Consider the following 22,962-nt stretch of genomic DNA (forward strand, 5'->3'; position numbering starts at 1 on the left):
GCTGTAAGTTTTTCTTTGGGTTATTCTCTCTCTCTCTCTTTTTCACATTTTATTCCCTTTTCCTCATTACCTGCTAAGAAAACACAATTTTAAGATAAAATCTTAATGCCTATTTAAAGATAAAAGCTAATAAGGTGTAGAAAGCACTATTAAAGCAGTAAAAGCATGATACAAATAGGAGGGATTACTGTGAAAATGTTCTGTTTGCTCTTTAAATCCCTTGAAACATTGGGCTTTTATAAATTTCTGCTTCACAAGGAAAAATGGGTTCTCTGAGGTTTGGTATTAAGTATTAGATTTTTAGCTAAGTTTATGGGATAGTAATATCTCATTCCCATAGGACTAAGGATATAGTGAAATTTCTTAAATGTTCCTTCAAATAATTTTTTCCATTGTATTGCTGATTTAACTTGGAATAGCTGTTCAGACTTCCTATATTATCACATTCTTTTAAGCCTCTAACTTATTGAATATGTGCAACAATAACTAAATTGTTGGTATTACTCAATTCTAGAGTGAGACTCGGAATCCCTAAGAAAGATAATTAAAAAAAAAACTGCACTGAGAAATTCAAACGCTGGCAACAGGTTAACCCAGTAGACTCCATAGTCTCATATTCTTTCGTGCTACAACAATTTGAAGTCACCAGATTTAAAAATTCAAATTTAGTCATGTTCTTTGGTTCTCTAATAGCATAGTAATTTTGTCCATTTTAATTTATGCTTATTATTCACTACTAATTAAAGGCAAGCCAGATTCAATAAATGTTCTTCCTCTACCTTCTCTTTCTCATCCTCTTCCTACCCCTCCTACTCCTTTCCCCTTTTTCTTCTCTTCTTGCCCTTTTTTTTTTTTCTTTAGAAAAAAAAAATATTATGTGCAGATTTACAAGTGGAATTGATCTTGTATGGGCATTCTTCCTGTAGAATACAGTTTCTTTCAAAATGAATTTCACTCATTTGACTTTAAAATTTGGTAACTATTATAAAACCACTACCATTTATAAAATCTGAGACTTGTGTATATTTATTGAAAGCCATGGAAATCAGGGTATTTATTTTTACAGATACAATGAACATATTATAATGTTAAAATAAAGTTTGCATTCTTCTGCTATAAGAGATGACTATGTCATGTGGTGTATGTCATTTGATATTTATTACTGTCATAAGGACAACATGGGTATCGGTTACTAGATTTGTTGTCTTAGCTTGAAAAATTTCTTCAGAATTTTAGTATATGTTCTAATGATTTTTATCAGATTTGTACCTGATATTTTCTATTTCACCACTTTAAAAAAAGGGATTTGAACCACACTTTTTGAAAATGTCTGACATGTTCTTTTATGTAATGACATATATTATAGGATCAGCAAAAAATGGAGGGAGAGAAGGAGGGAAAGAGAGATGAAGCCATTTCCCTTCTTCCTAAAGCAACAAATTATTTACCCCTTTTAACTGACAGTTTTATATATACATAATATATAACATAGATATCGTATATACAAAATATATGTAAATGGAAATAGAAATTCTCTAGTGCTCATTTAATGTGATGATTACTAAAAATCAATGTCCCAGTAAACAGAAAGTAAACTTCTCAAAAAATTAGACTAGTGAAAACCACATAAAGGCCACAAGGTATCTTCATGACAGACAAAAACATGGAATTATATGTCTTTCCCTATCAATCACTTAAAGTGTTTTCTTTTAGCTGTTATATTGGGATCTCACTTAACAATGGTGAAGTAAGTTTAGTTGCTTCCTTTTTTATTTTTATTTTTTTAGATTTTATTTATTTATTTGAGAGAGAGAGAGAGACACAGAGAGTATGGGAGGGGCAGAGGGAGAGGGACAAGCAGACTCCGCTGAGCACAGAGCATAGACCTGAAGGTGGGGCTTGACCCCAGAACCCTGAGACCATGACCTGAGTCAAAACCAGGAGTTGGAGGCTTAAATGACTGAGACCCCCAGGCATCCCTTGTTGTTTCCTTCTATTTCTTTAATAACAAAGTTCTTCAATAGAGATCAAACATGTATGTATAATCTGTTGTTGTCAACTATGTATATTGTGGATTAGGGCACCTGGGTGGCTCAGTCAGTTAAGAGTCTGCCTTTGGCTCAGGGTCCTGGGATGGACCCCACTTCCAATCTACCTCCCTGCTCAGCAGACAGTCTGTTTCTCCCTGTCCCTCTCCACCCTCCACCTGCCCCCAGCTCATGCTCTCTCTTTCTCTCTCTCTCTCTCAAATAAAAATCCTAAAAAATCCTAAAAAATCCTAATATATATATATATATAGAGAGAGAGAGAGAGAGAGAGAGAGAGAGCAGATAATTATATCACTTACCAGACACAAACGTATGGCAGTTGTATTTGTCTTGTGTATCACATAAGACAAGCTGAAGACAAATATTCATGGAACGTTTTCCATGAACTATAGAAAAGTAAGAATGAAACCTTCAAATGTATGTGTTCAACTTTTAAATGAATCATTCACTTCCTTCTGAAGGGCCTAATTGGTAATCACCATTAAGTTTCTGAAGTATAACTGCCACTATGTTTAGTTGTCTATTTATTTGTTGGGCTTACATATGAGATTTTAAATGCCTCAAAAGAAACTCTGTTCTTCATAATATTGCTCTCGGCCAGCATGTGACTGGCACATTACATTTTCTTTGCTTGGAATTGAAATACAGTTGTCAATATATCCAACACATTATTTGGCCTGTGTTTTGTAAGTGCTTTAAATCCCCATTTCATTTCATATGAAGTCTGGCCCATAATGCACAAGAGATAAAGGCTTTAAAGATGAATAATAAGCAGAAGCAGCAAACACAGACTGAAAATAAGAGGTGTTATTTGGATTTTTCCCTTAATATTAAATCTTAACATAGAAAACATGTGAGTTTCGTTGGTATTATACAGATTACAGTATTAAGATCATGCCATGGTATGATACAGGGTGTATATTATATAGAGATGAAGAATTGTATACCTTTGTTGTTATCCATTCCTCCTACTGCATACAGAGTTCCAACAGTAGATTTTCTAGGTTTAGTTCTTGGACTTTGCATTAAAGTTCTTCTTTCTGGCAATAGATGATACTTCATTGCTTCCAGAATCAGCTTCTGACATTCCAGATCATTCTTAAATAATGCATGGTTTTCTAGGTCAGCCAGTATCTGTGAATAATACATAATCACTGTCAATAATGTTTTTATAGGAATGAGTATATGACATCAGTAGTTAAAATTAGAAGCTTAATGCCTGTGATATTACCCATGTATTGAGAGGGATGAAGAATGTAATAACAACTAATTACATTGATAAATAAAAATAAATGAGTATAATGGAAGACCTTCCATGAGAAGCAGAATGGATTTTATTTTCTATTCAATACTATTTATTGTCATTTTATGACACAGAGTTTAAAGGAACTTCCAGAAATCATTTTTTCCATTCCTTTTCCTCTTAAGAAACCTGTTTATAAATTGAATATAGTTGGCTATGTTGGCCATAAACCTGTACAGCAAAGGAAATTAAAAAATAACCTTTAACTAATTCATGGTAACAACCTTCGTAAATTTCATTTATTCATTTTAAGATATTCCAGATATAATTTAAACCCTTTTTAAATTTAAAAAAAATCAATAAAAATGAAAACAATTATTCTTATCTCTTTAAGGATGTAAGCAGATGGAAAGTAGTATAGTAGACAAGGTAAAGTTTCCAATAATGAAATTAAGAACTTTTATACCAAAAATCCAGCCCCTGAGGGAGGAATAGAGTGAGATCAGCTGTTTGAAGCTGTAGTATGTGTCTGTTTTGCTACACCAGGGTTTCATCCCCCCAGATTCTTTTGTGTACATTTCTTTGAGCACATACAAAACATCTTTTCTTTTCCTCCTCTTCTGTTTTTCTTTAGACTCTCTTTTTTTCTGGATTCTTTCAGGATCACTTTCTCTTTCTTCATGAATGAATGTTTCATTTCAAGTGACAGTTAAATCTGTCACATAAATTTAGAAAATTAAGAAGCTGAAAATTTAATATTAATACACTGACCTTTTCATCCACATTGATAAGAAACTTTACCACATCTGGACACAAATATGTATTTAATGAGTAAGTTAATATATGATAGCAGCATATAACTAAATAATTAGATTTCACATTTTAACCTTAATTAAGTAAATTTATTCAGCCATTGTGATGCATACATTGTTGGAGTTGACAAGAAGAACATAAAAACACAGAAAATAACGAATGTAACATGTGAGAAAGAACAATACCTTTGAGGCTGAATGGGAATGTAATGTATTAGAGCTACCAAAATACTTTGGAATATAGAAGGGAAGATGTTCAACTAAATTCTTGGCTTCATTGCGTTTTTTACATACTGAAATCTTAGTTGCCATCTTACCCACTTTCATTCTAAACACTAAACAAGAAAAAGAATTTTTTTTTTTAATGTTATGGAATAGGATAGGAGATCTCTAATGGGCTTTTTTTTCTTTTTGTTTTTTTTAAGGACTACTATTTTACTCTTTTAGTAACTTAAAAAAAAAAAAATAACCGCCCAAGAGAATATCTATTTCCAATAAGATCCTAGTGATCTTTATAAAGTAAAAGAAAAAAAAGTATTTTAATATGACTTTTGGTCATCTGGGTATCAAAGTCTGTTTGATCTACATATAAACCTTTTCCTCTCCTTAAAAGGAAAACATTTAGGTTTTCTGGTGATAAATGTATATATGGCTGAACTTGGCTCCCATCATTTTTCTCTTCTTCTCTCCCTTTTACACCTTTTTGGAGAAATGGGATTAGTTGATCATAAGAAACTATTCTTAGCAGCACACTCTAGGAATATCTTATCCAGATAAACAGTTAAATACAAAATTGAAGGGGTAAAAATAGAAAAAAAATTGGAAAAAAAAAATTCAAAAGATATGTGCTTCATTTCTGTATTTTTTTTCTTGGAAAACTATAACTCATAATGAGTTTAATTGGAAGTTTGCGTAAGGGTTTAGGCTTTAGATAAATAGATTCATGGCATAGATGGAAATATTTTATAAGTTTGACCTATGGGTACATAATGTCACTTACATTAAAAGGAGTTCATACAGTAGTCCCAATATGTAGATGACTCTTTGAACTAATTAGAGTGGATTTGTTTTAACTTAAAAATACCTCTATGGCTTCTTTTATATTTTTTCACCATGTTAAAAATAAGGTTAGTATAATATTTAAATAAATACAAGACTTGGGTTATTTTTTTATTTTAAAGTTTAAAAAATTTGCACATTAGTTGTATGGGTTCGAAGTTATAATTTTTAATAAACAGTTTAGGATTACCAAAATATAAAACTGTTTAGTAAGTTGTATCTTTTATAAAGTTTCGGTCTTGTGAATTCTTGTAGTCCTGTATATCAAAAAGGTCACTGATGTTGGCTTATAGTTTTTATTTCTTCAGAAAACCTTAAGACAATAGATTAATATTAAATTAATTTTAAAAGATTAGTTTTTAAATACAGTTTTGATTTCTAAGAAAAGTCACATTAGACACTGAAATATTTCTAACTTTTCCTGGTTCTTTTTTTTATATATATAAAATGGACATAGATTAACAGAATGTGCAACATGATAAAGCCAACCTTAAAAATATAATTTTATTACTTACTTGAATGGCTAAATATCTATATGTTTCTAAATGCATAATGCAGAAATAAATAAGGATTCTTTCAAATTTTTCATTAAAAGTAGGTAATTGTAAAAGAAAATTTAAGGAATTTTGCCAAAATACAGTATCAGAGGACAGTCAACCTTATTTATATTCTTATTTATAATATTATATATTAATAAATATATATTAATAATTATATTAATAATAATAAGTATCATTATTTATAATAGTTTCAAATAATACTTTTTAAAGGGAAATTAATTGCTCAATGTTCATAGATGTATGCATAATGAAAAATATTATAAATTATTTCAAAGTATGACAAGGAAGATATACAAAATAAAACTAAAATTTATAATTGAATTCTATAAAATAACCAAGCTATTCTGTACTTAAATTTTTTTTCCTTTAAGTAACATAACATTGTACAAAATTTCTTAATTTTAGCATACCCCTAATCATTTGACAATTTTTAAAGTTTATTTTTTTATTTTGAAAGAAATTAAATTTTTCATAATTGCTTTTACTTATTTTTGTGTATTTTCAAATTATTATTATTGCTTATAGATAGTATGACTGTGTCTATATTTCATCTCCTCCTCAACACTTTTTAGCATTACCATTACAGCCCAAATTAAGACACAAATTCAGAAAAATAAAATGGTTAAGCTATCTTTTAAATTTGAACTATCATTAGATTTCCTGCAGTAATCTAAGATTCACACAATTATTGCTCTTCCTTATCAAAGGAAAAATACTTTTTTTATATTCTTCAATTTTAATGAAATCTAAACTATTGTGACAGCTCCTTTGCCACTCAAATTTGGAAAATATATCGATATATTTCAAAAATTATATACTACTTAGAAACATATTCATGTTTACACATAAGAATTTATATAACAGTTGTCTGCAAATTAGATTTTTTATCTAGGATACAAAAACCAATACCCCTCCAATCAATAATAATCATAATATAATTTATTTTACAATTAAAAAAATTCTTGGGGGCACCTGGGTGGCTCAGTGGGTTAAAGCCTCTGCCTTCAGCTCAGGTCATGATCCCAGGGTCCTGGGATTGAGCCCCACATCGGGCTCTCTGCTCGGCGGGGATCCTGCTTCCTCCTCTCTCTCTCTGCCTGCCTCTCTGCCTACTTGTGATCTCTGTCTGTCAAATAAATAAATGAAATCTTTAAAAAAAAAAAAATTCTTGGATGTTTCATAAAGTCTTCACTTTTAGTATGTTTTTATACTTAGAATAATCATTGACTATATCATAAATTGTGTATTAAACCTCAAGGAAAGATACTAATCTCTCCCAATAATAATGTTCAAAATATTTTGTCAACCAGAAGATATATAAGAAATCAAAATATTGGGGTGCCTGGATGGCTCAGTGGGTTAAAGCCTCTGCCTTCAGCTCAGGTCATGATCCCGGGGGTCCTGGGATCAAGCCCTGCATTGGGAATCTCTGCTCAGCGGGGAGCCTGCTTCCCTTCCTCTCTCTGCCTGCTTGTGATCTCTGTCTGTCAAATGAATAAATGAATAAATCTTGAAAAAAAAAAAGAAATCAAAATATCCTGAGACTCAATAAGAAGGACAGCATAGGGTTTATTAACAACATTACATAAAATTCTAATGAGTTGATCTATGTCAGTGAGGCAGTCACTTTGCAAATATGTCCTGACTCCCTATCTCACCTTGGCAGGTTTTCCTTGGGACTAAATAATGATCTGCAAGTTAAAGGGTAAACCTTTAGAATAGAATAGAACATGGTCAAGAAACATGTATGATATTCAGAATTGACTAATATGAAAAATAAGAATTATTTATCCATTTATACCTAGAATTCTCAACAATAACTTTGTTAGAGCGCATTCCAGTTCCCAGCAATGTCATGAATTTTGATTAGATATGTTCTTTGCAATTGTGTGTGTTAAAACATTGCTATTGTCTTTTTGCATACTCTTTGTAAAGTTTCATTGGCTTTATTACTAACTACACTTTGGGGGGGAAAAATGAAATTCAATTATTAAAACACTATTTCTTAAAAGTGGCCATTACATTTGTCATTAAAATACCAATAATTTGGTTGTTGATGTCTTGAGAAATTCAACCACGTGCTTAAAATAGCCACACTTAGCAACATGAAAATATTGATAAATGTTTTAATCCCATATAGTTACACATAGATACTCATCAAAATGTAGTTTTCCAAGAGTATTTATACGAATTTACTTCAAATCCTTGCAATACATTGGAAATTATGACTCTAAAAAAGTATTGCTTCATGAAAATGGAATGCATTATTCAAGTATCTAGAGTTTGCATTGTTTTTCCAACCTTCCAATAAGAAAATAGAATAAATTGTCATATAATTCAGAAAAAAAAATTGTCTCCTATCTTTATATTTTTCCTTAATATGTCAAAGAAGATACTCTGTTGGTTAGAATCTTTGTCATGATTCTCTGCACTAACTTGTATGTATAGATACTTCTCTAACATTGTAAATAACTTTCTTATATCACAAGCAAACAAAATCAAATGCATGAATTTGTTTGAGCTGCATGACCTACTCTTATTACATAAAGTGTGTAGTATTCTAATTTTATAGCAAAAATCAAAATATTTATATTATAAAAATTTGCATTACAGACTTTTTTTCTGGGTGATTTCTGTCTTATTTTATTTTTTTAATTTAATTTAATTTAATTTTTTTTTCAATGTTCCAACATTCATTGCTTATGCACCACACCCAGTGCTCCATGCAGTACGTGCCCTCCTTAACATCCACCACCAGGCTCACCCAACCCCCACACCCCCACTCTCCTCCCCTAAGTTTGTTTCTCAGAGTCCACAGTCTATCCTGGTTCATCTCCCCCTCCGATTTCCCCCAACTCACTTTTCCTGTCCACCTCCCAATGTCCTCCGTGTTATTCCTTATGTTCCACAAGTAAATGAAACCATATGATAATTGACTTTCTCTGCTTGACTTATTTCACTCAGCATAATCTCCTCCAGTCCCGTCCATGTTGATATAAAAGTTGGATATTCATCCTTTCTGATGGAGGCATAATATTCCATTGTATATAAGGACCATATCTTCTTTATCCATTCATCTGTTGAATGGCATCTTGGCTCTTTCCACAGTTTGGTGACTGTGGCCATTGCTGCTATGAACATTGGGGTATAGATGGCCTTTCTTTTCATTACATCTGTATCGTTGGGGTAAATACCCAGTAGAGCAACTGCAGGGTCATAGGGTAGATCTATTTTTAATTTCTTAAGGAATCTCGACAGACTTTTAAAAATATCATAAAATAGTTCTATTTAGGAGATAGAAATTATAGCGTTATACTCCTGTCATGTTAATGACTGAAAACAAGAAAAATATCTATATTGTAAGATGTTTCTTAAGGAAGAGTAATACTGCATGAATGGAGACATAATTTGAAAGGCAAGGTGACTAACAGGATCTGTACAAAGGATAGCAAACACATCTGTACCTTTCGTCTGGTCAGGGAGTCCATTGGAATATGGAATATGGAATATGCAATAATGGAAAAACACCTAAAGTAAGAAAAATTTAGACTTACTGTGGACCAAAGGAAGTATTAACTCTTCTAACACTATATCCTTGGGCTATCAGGGTTATGAAAGCAGTCTCACATTCATAACAGTGTGACAAAATTTCATACACTGCACAGTATTTCATAATATTTCAAACTTTTATTTTGCTACTGGGTGTTGTGCTAAAAAAATCTACTCACAGAATCTGAATCTATAAAACAAAATTGATTCCTATTAGAAGTGACAGTCCTTAAAGAACAAGTGACAGTTTCATACATGGTCTTTCAAGTTCTCTGCTTGACAGAATGAATAGGACAAATGATAAAATATTATCATATGCCATAAGCTGCAAGAAAAAATGATTTTCTACTTTAATATCTTATAAATAGGTCTGAGACAATAAATTTTCAGGTATTTTTATTAAATGGTTTCTCAAAAGAGAAACAGTGATTTAATGAGCACTCTCAGTGCTACCTAAGCCCAGAGCCTGTTGAATTGTCAGTATACGGTGCCAGTGAACGGAGAGAGTTAAATTATCAGAGAACTCTGTAGCAGCGTAATAAACGAGGAGTTCCCAGGTAGAGTTGTTCTGTATTGCAAGAGAAGATATAAACTGCCTCATGCCTAGAGAGGTTTTCTGTATATTTCCTCTCTCTCAGATAGATTTTCAGAGACATAGATGGAAGAAACTGGACAACTCCTTTGACAACTGGGAATATAAATTAGTTGGTGCACCAATGCTAACAACACCTTGACAGCTGCAATTTGAGTATATGCGAGGACTGGAACAGCCTAACCTTCCACAAGAGGAACTAACTCAGCTCTAGCCAGGATATCAATCTAAAGCCTGAAAGAAACTCATTGACATGCGTAGATAGGTCCTTAAAGTACATTTAAAATCCCATTTATATCCATTGAAAGGAATTTTGGCAAAGGATAGCATCATGACATATTAAGAGACAGAAATATCTTCTCATCCTTTCTACTGGCAAAATCACTGTTCTGACTAAACTCCTTGAAGATATTATTTATATTTTTAAATAAATGAGAAAGCAGGTACAGTGTAGCTAGCTTTTCAAGTCTCCTCCTGTACTGCCATTTCAAAATGAAAATACAAATTACTGACATGTTCATGCTACCATCAGGTACATCTGAGTAATTCCTGCTCAGATATTTGAGGAACAAAAAGAAAGCACCTGCAAAATAAGGATGAGGTTCATAAATTTTATTCTGAATACAGAAAATTTTGAATTCTGAATATTTGATTCCTTGAGATGAAAAATATTTGGCTGAACTGACAGTACAAATAAAGAAGAATAATAACATAATCACAATGAGTAGAGATCATAAAATTAACTCAAATGATGGTAGTTATTAGTGACAAATGAGATGGGGTTTAATGCTGCTAATTTATAATTAACTTTTAGTTATTTAACATAGATTGGCTATTCTAAAGGTAGTTTGAAAGCTCAAAATTTCTAAAACTGAAATAAGTGATTATATGCCCTGCATGAACATCATCTTCCCCCAGAAAAATTTCATTGCATCCTAGGTAGGTTCTGGACCTTATACATATTCAATCATTCATTCATTCACTTAGCAAATATGTAGTCAGCACCTATTCTGTGCCAGGTGTTATAATAGCTCCCAGATACCTGTGACCTCTCTCACCACTAATCAGTTCTACTCAAGCTTATCCTCCTCCCCACCTCTTAGAACACTTTTGTTAATTTACCCATGTCTAGCTATATTCTAAAGCTTGCATTAGTTTTTTATTGCTTCCAGGACATTATATCATATCTTCAGACTAGCAGGCCAAAAATACAACCCATTTTAGCTATTCATTCACTCTCCAAGATACCTCATGTGTCTTTTTCTGTATTTCATCGTTTAGCTTTTCAGACCTCTTTCCTCTGGTCCTAATGGATCCTAACCTTTTTCAAAGTAATATTAGTAATGCTTTTTCCCTCTGGGGCTTCTATCAAAATATGACCCAATCTTTAGAGTCCAGTGTACATTCTATTACTTCCATGAGGATTTCCCTCATGTTCTGGCCACAATCGACACAATTTGTTTTTCTCGGTCATGTCAGACTTTAATGAGTTGACATCTGTATAGTTACTTAAGGGCTTCATATGCATGCTAGTCATAAATTTGTAAGAAACCAGAAAAAAAATATCTGCCACCCCTTGTTGAATTCCACTAACAAGTTTACAGGCTCCTAGGAATTGCTCGATAACTATTTAAGTGATCAATCACTTACTCTAATTAGAGTATCTATTAATTTATTTTAAACAACACATCTAGTATTGAGGTTTGAAAATATATAATGTATAGGCAGGAATATATTCAATATCACATCTCAAATTACATGCATAAATTAATCACCTTCATACATATTTATGGTCTTTCAAAAACATCTTTGCTTAACAACCAACAAAACATCTATGTTTCTAAATAATTTATCCCAGACTCAGCTGATGGCATGCTTATTTCCAGTCATAGTCAATAGCAAAACTCTATTACACAAATAATTCGGGCTCTTGGACATTACCGTAAGGTGATTTAACTCTTAACCAAGAAGCATTTGATTTCCAACCAAGAAGCACTGAGCTTGGATGTTCCACTGACAGTTCAAACTCCACACTTAAATCTGAACTTATTCTTTAGCATTGCCATTCTTCTTCTAATATTGACTTATGCCTTCTAATTTTTGTTGAGGGATTATAGTATTTCTTTACCTGTACTTCTGTTTTAAGCTATTTCTATTTAAATGGATTCAAAATGTTGGAAAATACAGTATGTGAATAAATATTCTCAAAATGTGTCTTTCTTACTGAGACCCCTTGATAATTCAATCAAGACTTAATCCACTGATAATTCTATTTAGAAAAGTTTATGTTCTTAGTCAAGCCCATTCCAAAGAGTCATCAAATATTATTATTATAATACTGCCTAAGATCCTTCCATTCCACAATTCCCTTCTCCTTCCAAAAGCCACTTTGCCAGATGATATTAACTCTTTTCTGAATTTTTAAGAAAGATCAAAAAAAAATTTTTTTTAAGATTTTATTTATTTATTTGACACAGAGAGACAATGAAAGAGAGAACATAAGCAGTGGGGGTGCGAGAGGGAGAAGCAGGCTCCCCACCCAGCAGGGGCTCTGGATCATGACCTGAGCTGAAGGCAGAAGCTAAGGACAGAGCCACCCAGGCACCCTGAGAAAGATTAAAAAGTTTAATTCATTTATGTGGCATAAGAAATCATATGCAGAATTCAGATTACTCCCACATAGTGTCCTAAAACATATACCTTCATCACTTACTTCTTATTGTCTTGTTTTAATTCTTTGCATTACAGTTGAAAGCATTTCCTAACATAACTTAAAACACCAAGTATAGGCTCATTTCTCACTATACCTCCAGAACAACCTTCTGCTTTGTTAAGGCTGTTCTATTCACTATCCCCCACAAGAGCAATTTCTTTATTACATCTTAAATGTAATGTGATTTTTCATCTCGGATCTGAGTCTCAGTTGAGTGTTCTTGTTTTATCTGTGCTTTCAGTGAACTTTCAAAAGTTTTTTCTGTCTTTTCATATATAAATGTATTTCCTTAGGACTTAGATTTGATCTGTAATTTCCTTAATTCATTATTTGGTATTCTATTGCTTATACTTAGTAATTGCCAGGAGAAAAATATACTGATTTTATCTTGTTTTTACGGTTTTATAGGTAGCTGTCTCATTCTTAAATATTAACTGTATTTACTTGAATTTTAAAGGTAAAATCTGGAGGAGTCTCTCTTTCTAAAATTCTGTTATTTGTCACCCTATTTTTCAAGAAGGTAATTGATGACACAATGTCTCCTGACTAACCATAGTTAACAAGCACAAAGCACTAAGTGTAAGGGTCATTTTAAAGTATACTTTCATTGAGAGGGATAAATCTGTGAGTGGCCTACACACAATATCCAAAAAGAAGTAAATGTCTTAAGCCTATAAAGAGCATCTGGTGCTACTAGAAAGATTGAAAATTCTCCTGCTTCTCCCTGTTCTGTCTCAGAGTAGTTAATGCTGATGGTAAGAAGCAAATGATGCTTCTGGAAGTTCTTTGACACATATCTGCAGGAAAGCAATCAAAGGGACCATATTTAGTTTACTCTGCAAAACTAGATCTCCTGATTTCTATTATAATAACGTGCACAGTATTAAATTTTTATTTTGCTTTAGCACTGTCTCAATTTTCTTAAATAAAAATCTTTCTATTTCTCTCACACTAATTATAAGGTATGAGTCAGTATTTCACTTCCCTTCTTCCACTAAAAGAAGATGGAGGAAGAATTATAATCACTGCATATTTGCAGATTTCCAGCTTTCCTTAGATTTACTCTGATCAAAGTCCAACATACCTCTTTTGATCATCATCAGTGCAATACGTTCCTGTGAAAACATCAGGGCGGATGCATCTTGCAAGTCAATAAGGGATTAAAATAATTCTCCCAAGTAAAGCTAATTCCACTGTGCATACACTCTGCCTGTGGAGTTTCTAAAGTTTAGGTATGAAATGAGTTGTTCAAACATTTTATTGAACAAACTTCAAGGATAAGGGAAAGTATAAACATGAATATTAATATTAAGGGTATTAAAATAATTGAAATGTGTCAAATCCCATGTCAGACCCTTTGGAGTATGCAAAAAAATAATGTATCTATTCCTAAACTTTGATAATTCACAATATAATTTATATTATAATGGAGTAATATATAATACAATTTATAAATATAATGGAGCATATGGTTATGATTTTCTAGTACTCACAGCTAAGCAAAAGTATATAATGTTGTTCTGAGAAGCTTGTTATATCTGTATCCAACATCCCAGTTTTCAGTCGGTTGACTTTTTCAAAACAGGAATCATTAAACCATTCACTCTTCTTCTTTTCCTTACATATAACCCTCCTAGACTTGCATAGCAGTTGAAAGTCATTTCATGAAGCAGCATTAATCAGTTAATGTGTAGATGTACAGGAAGATAATTGTTTAAAGTGTTATTCACCATATCCAGCAATTCCACTTCTGGGTCCTTATCCAAAGAAAACAAAAACACTAACTTGAGAGAGTATCTGCACCCCCATAGTCACTGCAGCATTAACATTATTTATAATAGTGGAGACATGGAAACAACCTAAGTGTCCATTGAGAGATGAATGGATAAAGAAGATGTTATATGTATATATGTAAGGATATATTCATCTCTATGAAAGAAGGAAATCCTGCCATTTGTGACGACATAGATGGACCTTGAGCCCATTATGCTAAGGGAAATGAGTCACAAAGACAAAGACGAATACTGTATGATTTCACTAATATGTGAGGTCTTAAACACACACACATAAAAAACCAACCAAACAAAAACCAAACTCATAGATACAGAGGACAGATTAGTGGTTGCCAGAGGTGGGGGAAGATGGTGGGAGAAATCGGTGAAGGTAGTCAAAAGAAACAAGAGACATGGACAAAGTACTCTAGGAAATAAGAAGATATGCTTAACTGTGTGCTACATATTAAAGAAATACTTACAACAGAGTGCCTTCTTTAAACCAAATCAATAAAATAAGTGCCTATTTGCCAGGCATGGAAAATAATAAAGGCTATTTCAAGAAAAAAGGTACAGAGGAATGAAAGGAAGTCAAGCAGAATCCAAACTAATGACATTTATTCAAAATACACTGTTCAGGGAGAATCTATTCTTAATAAAATATTTCTCTCTTGTCTCTGTATTTATTTCAATCTCCATCCATCCATCCATCCATCCATCCATCCATCAAACTTCCATCCTTATATATGAAGCCAGCCTTGTAATCATATAACTCTAATGTTCTTACGAATCCTCTTTTTCTTTCATTCAACACATCAAATCCACTGGACATAACTGTAGTATGTAACCTTCAAGATATGTCTAGAATATATTTACTACTACAAGCCCGGGACAAGCTAACATCCTCACTTGGACAATTATAAAACCTCCTGACTAGTGTACGTGCTTATAGTCTGCCCTTTTAGTGCTGGTTATTTTCATCTGCTTCCTTGTCATTCAGTTTGCACTATTCTCTGTCCAGTTCCATTCCTTGTGAAGCTGAACCTTCTGGAACAGCATCACCTGCCTCCCTTGCTGATTTGCTTTTGGCTAGCTCCAGCCAATGGGACTTAAACCAGAAAGTCAGGTGGTGGAAATGAATATAAGTATATTTCTTTCCTACTCTCTGCATGATGTGGCTGTCTCTTTATGACTACAACTCAAGTAGGGCAGCCACTCTGCCATAGCTCTGATCTTTCTGAACTATGTAGTAAGATTTCCTCCATCATCACCTTGGTTCAGGTTCCCTGAGTCTTCAACATCCTCTGTTCATTTCCTGAACACTGGCCACACCTCTGTAAGTAGTGCCTTCATTAACATCTCTTCATATGAATCATTTTGGGTAAATTTGATCTCCTGCTGGGATCTTAGCTATTGCACTATTATATAGTTTATTTTTTCAGGCACCAGCTAGAATTCTCCTTTTAAGATAGAGTTACTATCTACTTTTGAATTCAAATGTTTGAATATTTCCATAATAAAAAATAAGAAAAAAAAAAAACAGAGTACATGTTTTCTCTGCTCAAAATCCTGCAGTGGCTTTCCATAGTTAGCATAAAAGCTAAACTCCCTATGAGCATCTAAGCCTTACATTATCTATCTCCTGAACACTTCTGACTTCATCGTCCACACCCCTGCCACCCTGCCCCAAGAACTCTACCTTGGCCTCTTTGCAGTTCCTTCTTCCTGGAACACTCTTTTGCCTCATATCTATTTTATTTTTCCCTCATTTCTTCTGTTTCTGCTCACAGTCACTTTTTCATAAAGGACTTCCCTGGACAGCCTACCTAAGTGGGTAACCCCAAACACTCTCTCACCTTGACTTATTTTCTTTAATTCATAATTATTTTCACCATCTGAGTTATAATGAATGGATGGGTTTTTTTTATGCCTGTTGCCTCCCTCACCCTATCCTCCCCTTCCTGCTAAAATGTGAGCTGCGGGGACGCCTGGGTGGCTCAGTTGGTTAAGCAGCTGCCTTCGGCTCAGGTCATGATCCCAGCGTCCTGGCATCGAGTCCTGCATCGGGCTCCTTGCTCAGCGGGGAGCCTGCTTCTCCCTCTGCCTCTGCCTGCCATTCTGTCTGCCTGTGCTTGCTCTCTCTCCCTCTCTCTCTCTCTCTGACAAATAAATAAATAAAATCTTAAAAAAAAAAAAAATGTGAGCTGCGTTAGAGTAAAGAATGGTCTATTTGATGCAATGCTAGACACAAAGAGCATACTCCGGGCATATAGGTGGCTCTTAGAAAGTCTTTATGAAATGAGTGAGTGCATGAGTGAATTAATAAATGAAGAGATTTCTAGACTAATTTTCACCTAATGACTGATTCTGGTAATATTAATAGTAGCATTTTGAATTTTTATTGTTTTCCCTGTTGTATGTATGTATGATTTGCCTTTTAATCAATATCTATAAAGTGAATTTATTTTTAAAAAATTCATTCTGGAGGCATTATGAAAAATGGATATAGGTGGAGAAAGAGGTCGCTACAGTTGGATGATTGCCATTGAGTCCATTGCAAAAAAAAAAAAAAGAATGATAAGTTCAAATCTAAAGGTGTTAATAGTATACATGGAAAGAAGAGGTTTAGAACATTTTAAAGCATCACATTTACAAAAAAAAAAAAAAAGCTTGGTGGCACATGGAGTAAGACAATAGCTGTCAATAAGGACTTTATTTCAAGAGATAACACATATCTAGTCATTGCTTCTGGAGATGACATCAGGACAAGACGCCATTCCAGTCTTCTAAAAAAGTGACCAATCAGATGAAATGGGAATTTACCATTCAAATCAATCTTTATATTTCAAACAGGACTTATTTATCTTATTTAAGCCCAATTTTATATATATATATATATTAGCATATACAGGAAATAATGAACATTAGCATGAATATTAGCATGAGGTGAAATGTAATGGTCAAGATAAAATCCCATGTTTTATTTTGATAATAGATGAATGTTATGAGTGACTGCTCACTGTAACGAGGTTTTAGGTGTTCCTTGTGATTAAATATTCATTACTCCCTAAATCTTACCATATACTTGCCATCTCTTATTCTAGCTTCCTTTTGAAAAGAATACAACAGTTATGCTGATTTGTAGCAAATTGGGAAGTTGTTTAATGGCTTGGAAAACCCCCACAGCTGACTGAATTGAGAATATCACACTCATTATTATTTATGACTCTATTTCCAGGTCTTTATAGGTCAGCTTATTGAATTCACTGAATATGCTGCTTTTCCAGCTCAGCAAAGCCAATTTTGCAGGCTACTTAATGGTAGATAGACTCATAGCAATGGAAGAGAGCCTATTTCTTTAAATATAAACACATCTAGAGTGCCTTTAATTTAGGATAATTTACTCTAAATGAAAATCTATTGTTCATTAACCTTTTTCATGAAGAGTTCCAAAACTTTAAAAAATAATAACAACCCAGAACCATGCTTCCCTAATGTGTTCTGTAGATCATTCTTTCCATGAGACTTTAAGAGTCATTACTTGAAATGTTTTTCTTCAGAAAAGCCATGAATTTAAGTGAGTTTCTTTATTAAGAGATTATTATGACAATCTGTGTTACAAACTTTAAAAGGAGGGGTTATAGCAAATGGGTTTATTTTATTTTATTTTATTTTATTTTAGATTTGATTTATTTGACATAGAGAGTGAGAGAGAACACAATCAGGGGGAGCAGGCAGGTAGAGGGAGAGGGGGATGCTTAACCAGCTGAGCCACCCAGGTGCCCTGCAAGATGGGTTTATAAACTTCTTTTTTAACATGATACACTTTGGGATGAATACTTTTAAATACTATTTGTCCATGGTTAAAGTGTTAGAAAATGCTAGTTTACAGCAAATCTATTTCAGAGACCAAATGTAGATATAATGAGAAAGCCTAATAATTCAAACACAGAGCATGTTTTGCTTTTGTTTTAGTAATTTATAATTTTAACATCAAAATTTGCCCCTTTATTCCATGGGAAACATGGGATATTTTGGCTTCAAGAGCACATATTTAATCCTTATACTCTGTCTCTCTTCAAAAATAAATAAATCTTAAAAAAGATAGTCTATCAAATAATTTTTTTGGATAATTTTTAAATGAAATAATATTTTACACATTTTGAAGAAAATAACACAAACCTTTAAATACAGAGTTACTGGTCATGAGTTCCATAGTATAATGCATGAAAATTTAAAAATAGATAATGAAGGTATTGCCTTTTAATCTTTCTTCTCTTCTATTTCTAATTTCTGGTTGTCACTGATGAAATCTCCACCATCCACAATCCTGATTTGCTTAAGCTAATTATTGCAGCTCTTTGTCTTACCATGAACATGAGAAATATATATGTAAATGATGCCAGAAAAGAATAGAATAATAGAATATGACTCAGATTATATATATGTAAGGAAGGGTAGAGGGAGAGAGAGAATCTCAAGCAGGATCCAGGTCAGCTCAGAGCCTGACTTGGGGCTGGATCTTACCACCCTGGGAACATGACCTGAGCCCAAATCAACTCTGATGCTTAACCCACTGAGCCACCCACGAGCCCCTATAATATTTTTTTTAAAAAGCTATTTTTCAGTTGACATAATTTTTACTTTTTAGATGTTCTTCAAAATAAAAGTATATTTTTTGCTTTAAATTTAGTAATTAAATTTGGTCTTTAAACATCTATTTATTAAATAATTATTCCATGCCAAATAGAGTTACTTTAGTGGAAAAACAGGTCCTCAGAAACATACTTGAAATATTTTATTTGTTTGTTTGTTTATTTATGTTTTTTTAAAGATATTATTATTATTTTTTAAGTAACCTCTACAGACAAGGTGGGGCTAGAGCCTATGACCCTTATATCAAGAGTCACACATTCTGTTAACTGAGCCAACTAGGTGCTCCATACCTGAAATATAACTATATGTTACTAATTTGTTCAGGAAAAATTTTTCTTTGAATTACAATGAAATTAGGCTTTGTGATAAATTATCTAACTTTCACCTGAGTTATAATATGAAAAATTGAAATGTTCAGAGTCTCCATTGTCTTTTCTACTCTAGGTGTCATGATGACAGTTAACAACTCACCAGGTGCTACAGGTTCAGATGTAAGAGTGAAGATGTGTTTTGTTTGTTTGTTTGATAGCTTACTCTCATAGGTGGGAAAAAAAAATCTGTTTTGAGAGTTAGGATTCCTAAATTCTATTGTATATGCATCAGTGAGTTTTTAAATTTAAAATATTATCTAAGATAGTTTGCTTTAATTCTCAGAGCCTCAGTTTCTCCCTGCAAAATATTAGGGAGCTAGTTTCGAAGGTGTTTTCTGCAATAAAAATGTGGAAGTAAGGTAGATACACATTTTAGTATGGTGTCAGGTGATCATTCACATATTTTCCCTGGTGATTATGGAAAAATAAATTCTAAGCTGCTCTGAATTGGCCTGATAAGGAAGCCAACAGTGATTTGAAAATACTGTAGTAAGCATAACTTCAAATTAACAAAGTTTAAAAAAATCACACTAGTGTTTCATAAATTATTGTTTGGATTAAAAGAAAAAGTAATATGCCCACTCAATGAATTCTACGTGATGAAGTTAAGTTATAGAAGACTAAGAATTTCTGATAATAACAAACTCAGAATTATTTTCTTTAACTTAAAATTGAACACGTAGAAAGTAAATAAAATTTTCTTCAATTTATCCAGAGTACTGAATTGGAATATTTGATGTATTTGTGGGAAATATTTAGTTAACATATACTCCATTTTCTTAATAGAATATGAAATTGCATGAGACTTGGCACCAATAACATTATTCTAAGATAATTTACCTTTATATTTAGGAAAAAAACTCCAATAAATTTGAGTAGTTATGCAAAATAACATACAAGTATTTATCATTTTTTAATATTAGCAGTGTACTATTATTTTTTTGAATATTATTAAAGTAATGACTTTCATACCTACAGGTATTTGCCATTTAATTAGAAAAGAAATCAATGCATTTGTCTGATTCTCTGGATAGTCATTAACGTTAAATTGTTCTTCTCTGGGAGGTAGTTTTTCCATTTTCAGAGTCATTATAATAATAAACTTTTATTTATTTGATACTCCTAGAAATTAAAGTTATAGTAGTTGTCATTTTAATACACATGTGATAAAATTCAATTCACTTGTGATTCCTTCACATAGCTTATAGTTTGCTTGCTTTCCTCTTAGGAATGATTTAAATTATACAAGTTTGCAAAGTAATTTGAAAACAGTTTATCTATTTTTTAAGTCATAAGATTTTTGTCATTTAAACGTCCTGAATGATGATTACTAGGGAAAAAAATGACTACAATGGAAGGAATCTATGTTTCACTAAAGACCATTTATTTGGTGAGCAAAAAATTCAAGTTTTTTTTTTGTTGTCTACTGAATGAAGTTTCTTGAGAGGTTTAAGACATTGTCAAAATTATTTTTTTCAGATGGGGAAGCATATATGTCTTAATTTGCTATAGAATTATTTATGTCAATTATTTATTGACTAGGCATCAGTTCTTAGGAAATGAAAACCTATTTTCATTCATGCAATGTTACTGACAGAAAGAATATTTCCATCTTCTTGTCCTGATATGAAAACTGAGGCCCAGTGAAATTAAACAAAATTTCCATGATCAAACACTGAATTAATATCAGAATCAAAAATAGGACCCCAATAAACACTCATTTATACCATTGCATCTGCTCACCTACTAAGATCTGTACACACGTTTTTGCTTTTCACCTGTTCTTATAGATAACTTTTCAATCCTCTTTTCTAAAGCCAATCTATCCATTTGTGCATGAAATCCTACTCTACTCTAGCACATTCAAAGAAAATATTCCAAAAGTTCTTCCCTGTCTTATATCATCAAATTGCTTCTCTTTGGAATCACAACTGTGAGTATGCAAACATGCTTGATCTCTCCCCTCCCCCACCCCAGTTTGGTGTTTATCAATTTATTTTTGTTTTGTTTTGGTTATCAGTATATTGATCCCCAGCTCTAAAATTATCTTTTTCAACTATTTTGTGAAAATGGGTGTTAAAATGGCCCTTTAAATATTTTTTTCTTTGCCAGCTAACGCTATGATGGACTTTGTCAGTAGAGGACACTGGAGAGACCTTAGGGTGAGAGATTTTGCTCCCTGGTTTGAGTGTGCCTATTTACCAGATTCCTGCAATGAATGGTTTCTCCCATGCTTGCCTCCTGCAGAGATGGTGGCCAGGAGAATTTAGAAGATACCCCCAGAAGGTCCCTCAGGTGATATTGTAGGAGGATATCTCTTTTGGGACACCTAGAGGGTAGATTTCTAAAGGACAGGTTTCTAGAAATTTCTGCCACAGCTGCCCCACAGTGATTTCACTGCATCCAGTCAGCCATGGCTGCACCCTCTTTAAGGAGTCCTGGATCTCAGGTGGGGTGCGTCCTTGGGTGCTCTAACTCAGCCTTAAGATAGTAAGCAGTTGCTCCTTATACAGGCATACTTTGCTTTATTATGCTTTGTGGATATTGTGTTTGTTACAAATTAAAGATTTAGGACTTCACTGGAGGAAGTAACTGAAGATAAGGGAGAAACAGAAAGAGAACTAGAATTAGAAATAGCTCAGTGGGTTGAGCGGCTGCCTTTGGCTCGGGTCGTGATCCCAGCGTCCTGGGATCGAGTCCCACATCGGGCTCCTTGCTCAGCGGGGAGCCTGCTTCTCCCTCTGCCTCCCAGTCTGCCTGCCTGTGCTTGTGCTCTCTCTCTCTCCCTTTCTCTAACAAATAAATAAATAAAATCTTAAAAAAAAAAAAAAAGAAATAGAGAATGAAGATGTGACTGTATTTCTGAAACCTCAGGATAAAATTTGAACGGGTGATGTGTTGCTTCTTACAGATGAGCAAAGAAAGTGATTTATTGAGATGAAATCTACTGGTGAAGACTGTTAAAACAAAGAATTTAGAATATTAATTTATGAACTTCATTGATGAAGCAGTAGCAGGGTTTGTGAGGATTGACTGTAATGTTGAAGAAAGTTCTACTGTCAGTAAAATGCTATCAGACAGCATTGCTTGCTACAGAGAGATTATTAGTAAAAAGAAAAGTCAGTCAATACAATAAACTTCATTGTTGTCTTTTTTTGAGAAATTGCCATAGCCCTCCCAGCCTTCAACAACTACCACACTGATCAGTCAGCAGCCATCAACATAGAGGCAAGACACTCCACCATCAAAAAGATTTTGATTCACTGTAAGTTCGATGAAGGTTAGCATTTTTTAGCAATAAAGTATTTTTAAATTAAGGTACATACTTTTTGGGGCACCTGGGTGGCTCAGTGGGTTAAAGCCTCTGCCTTTAGCTCCAGTCATGATCCCAGGGTCCTGGGATTGAGCCCCACATCAGGTTCTCTGCTCAGCGGGGAGCCTGCTTCCCCCCCCCCCCCCGCCTGCCTCTGCCTACTCGTGATCTCTGTCTGTCAAATAAATAAATAAAATCTTTTAAAAAAGGTACATACTTTTTTAAAAAGACATAATGCTATTGCACACTTAATGGACTATAGTATAAAGTAAAC

General features: G+C 33.3%; 1 protein-coding gene across 2 annotated transcripts in view; it reads right to left on the reverse strand.

The window, feature by feature from the left end:
• Positions 1-22,962, reverse strand: part of LOC111147077 (kelch like family member 1) — a 388,136-nt gene that overhangs the window by 135,812 nt on the left and 229,362 nt on the right. For both annotated transcript variants that reach the window (XM_022502961.1, XM_022502960.1), the window contains one exon: positions 2,996-3,182. In XM_022502961.1, the coding sequence (XP_022358669.1) occupies positions 2,996-3,182 (187 nt within the window). The remainder of the gene's footprint in view (positions 1-2,995; positions 3,183-22,962) is intronic.

This window comes from Enhydra lutris, unplaced genomic scaffold (assembly GCF_002288905.1).
Source record: "Enhydra lutris kenyoni isolate GAN:26980312 unplaced genomic scaffold, ASM228890v2 scaffoldscaffold15, whole genome shotgun sequence".
Classification (NCBI taxonomy): Eukaryota; Metazoa; Chordata; class Mammalia; order Carnivora; family Mustelidae; genus Enhydra; species Enhydra lutris.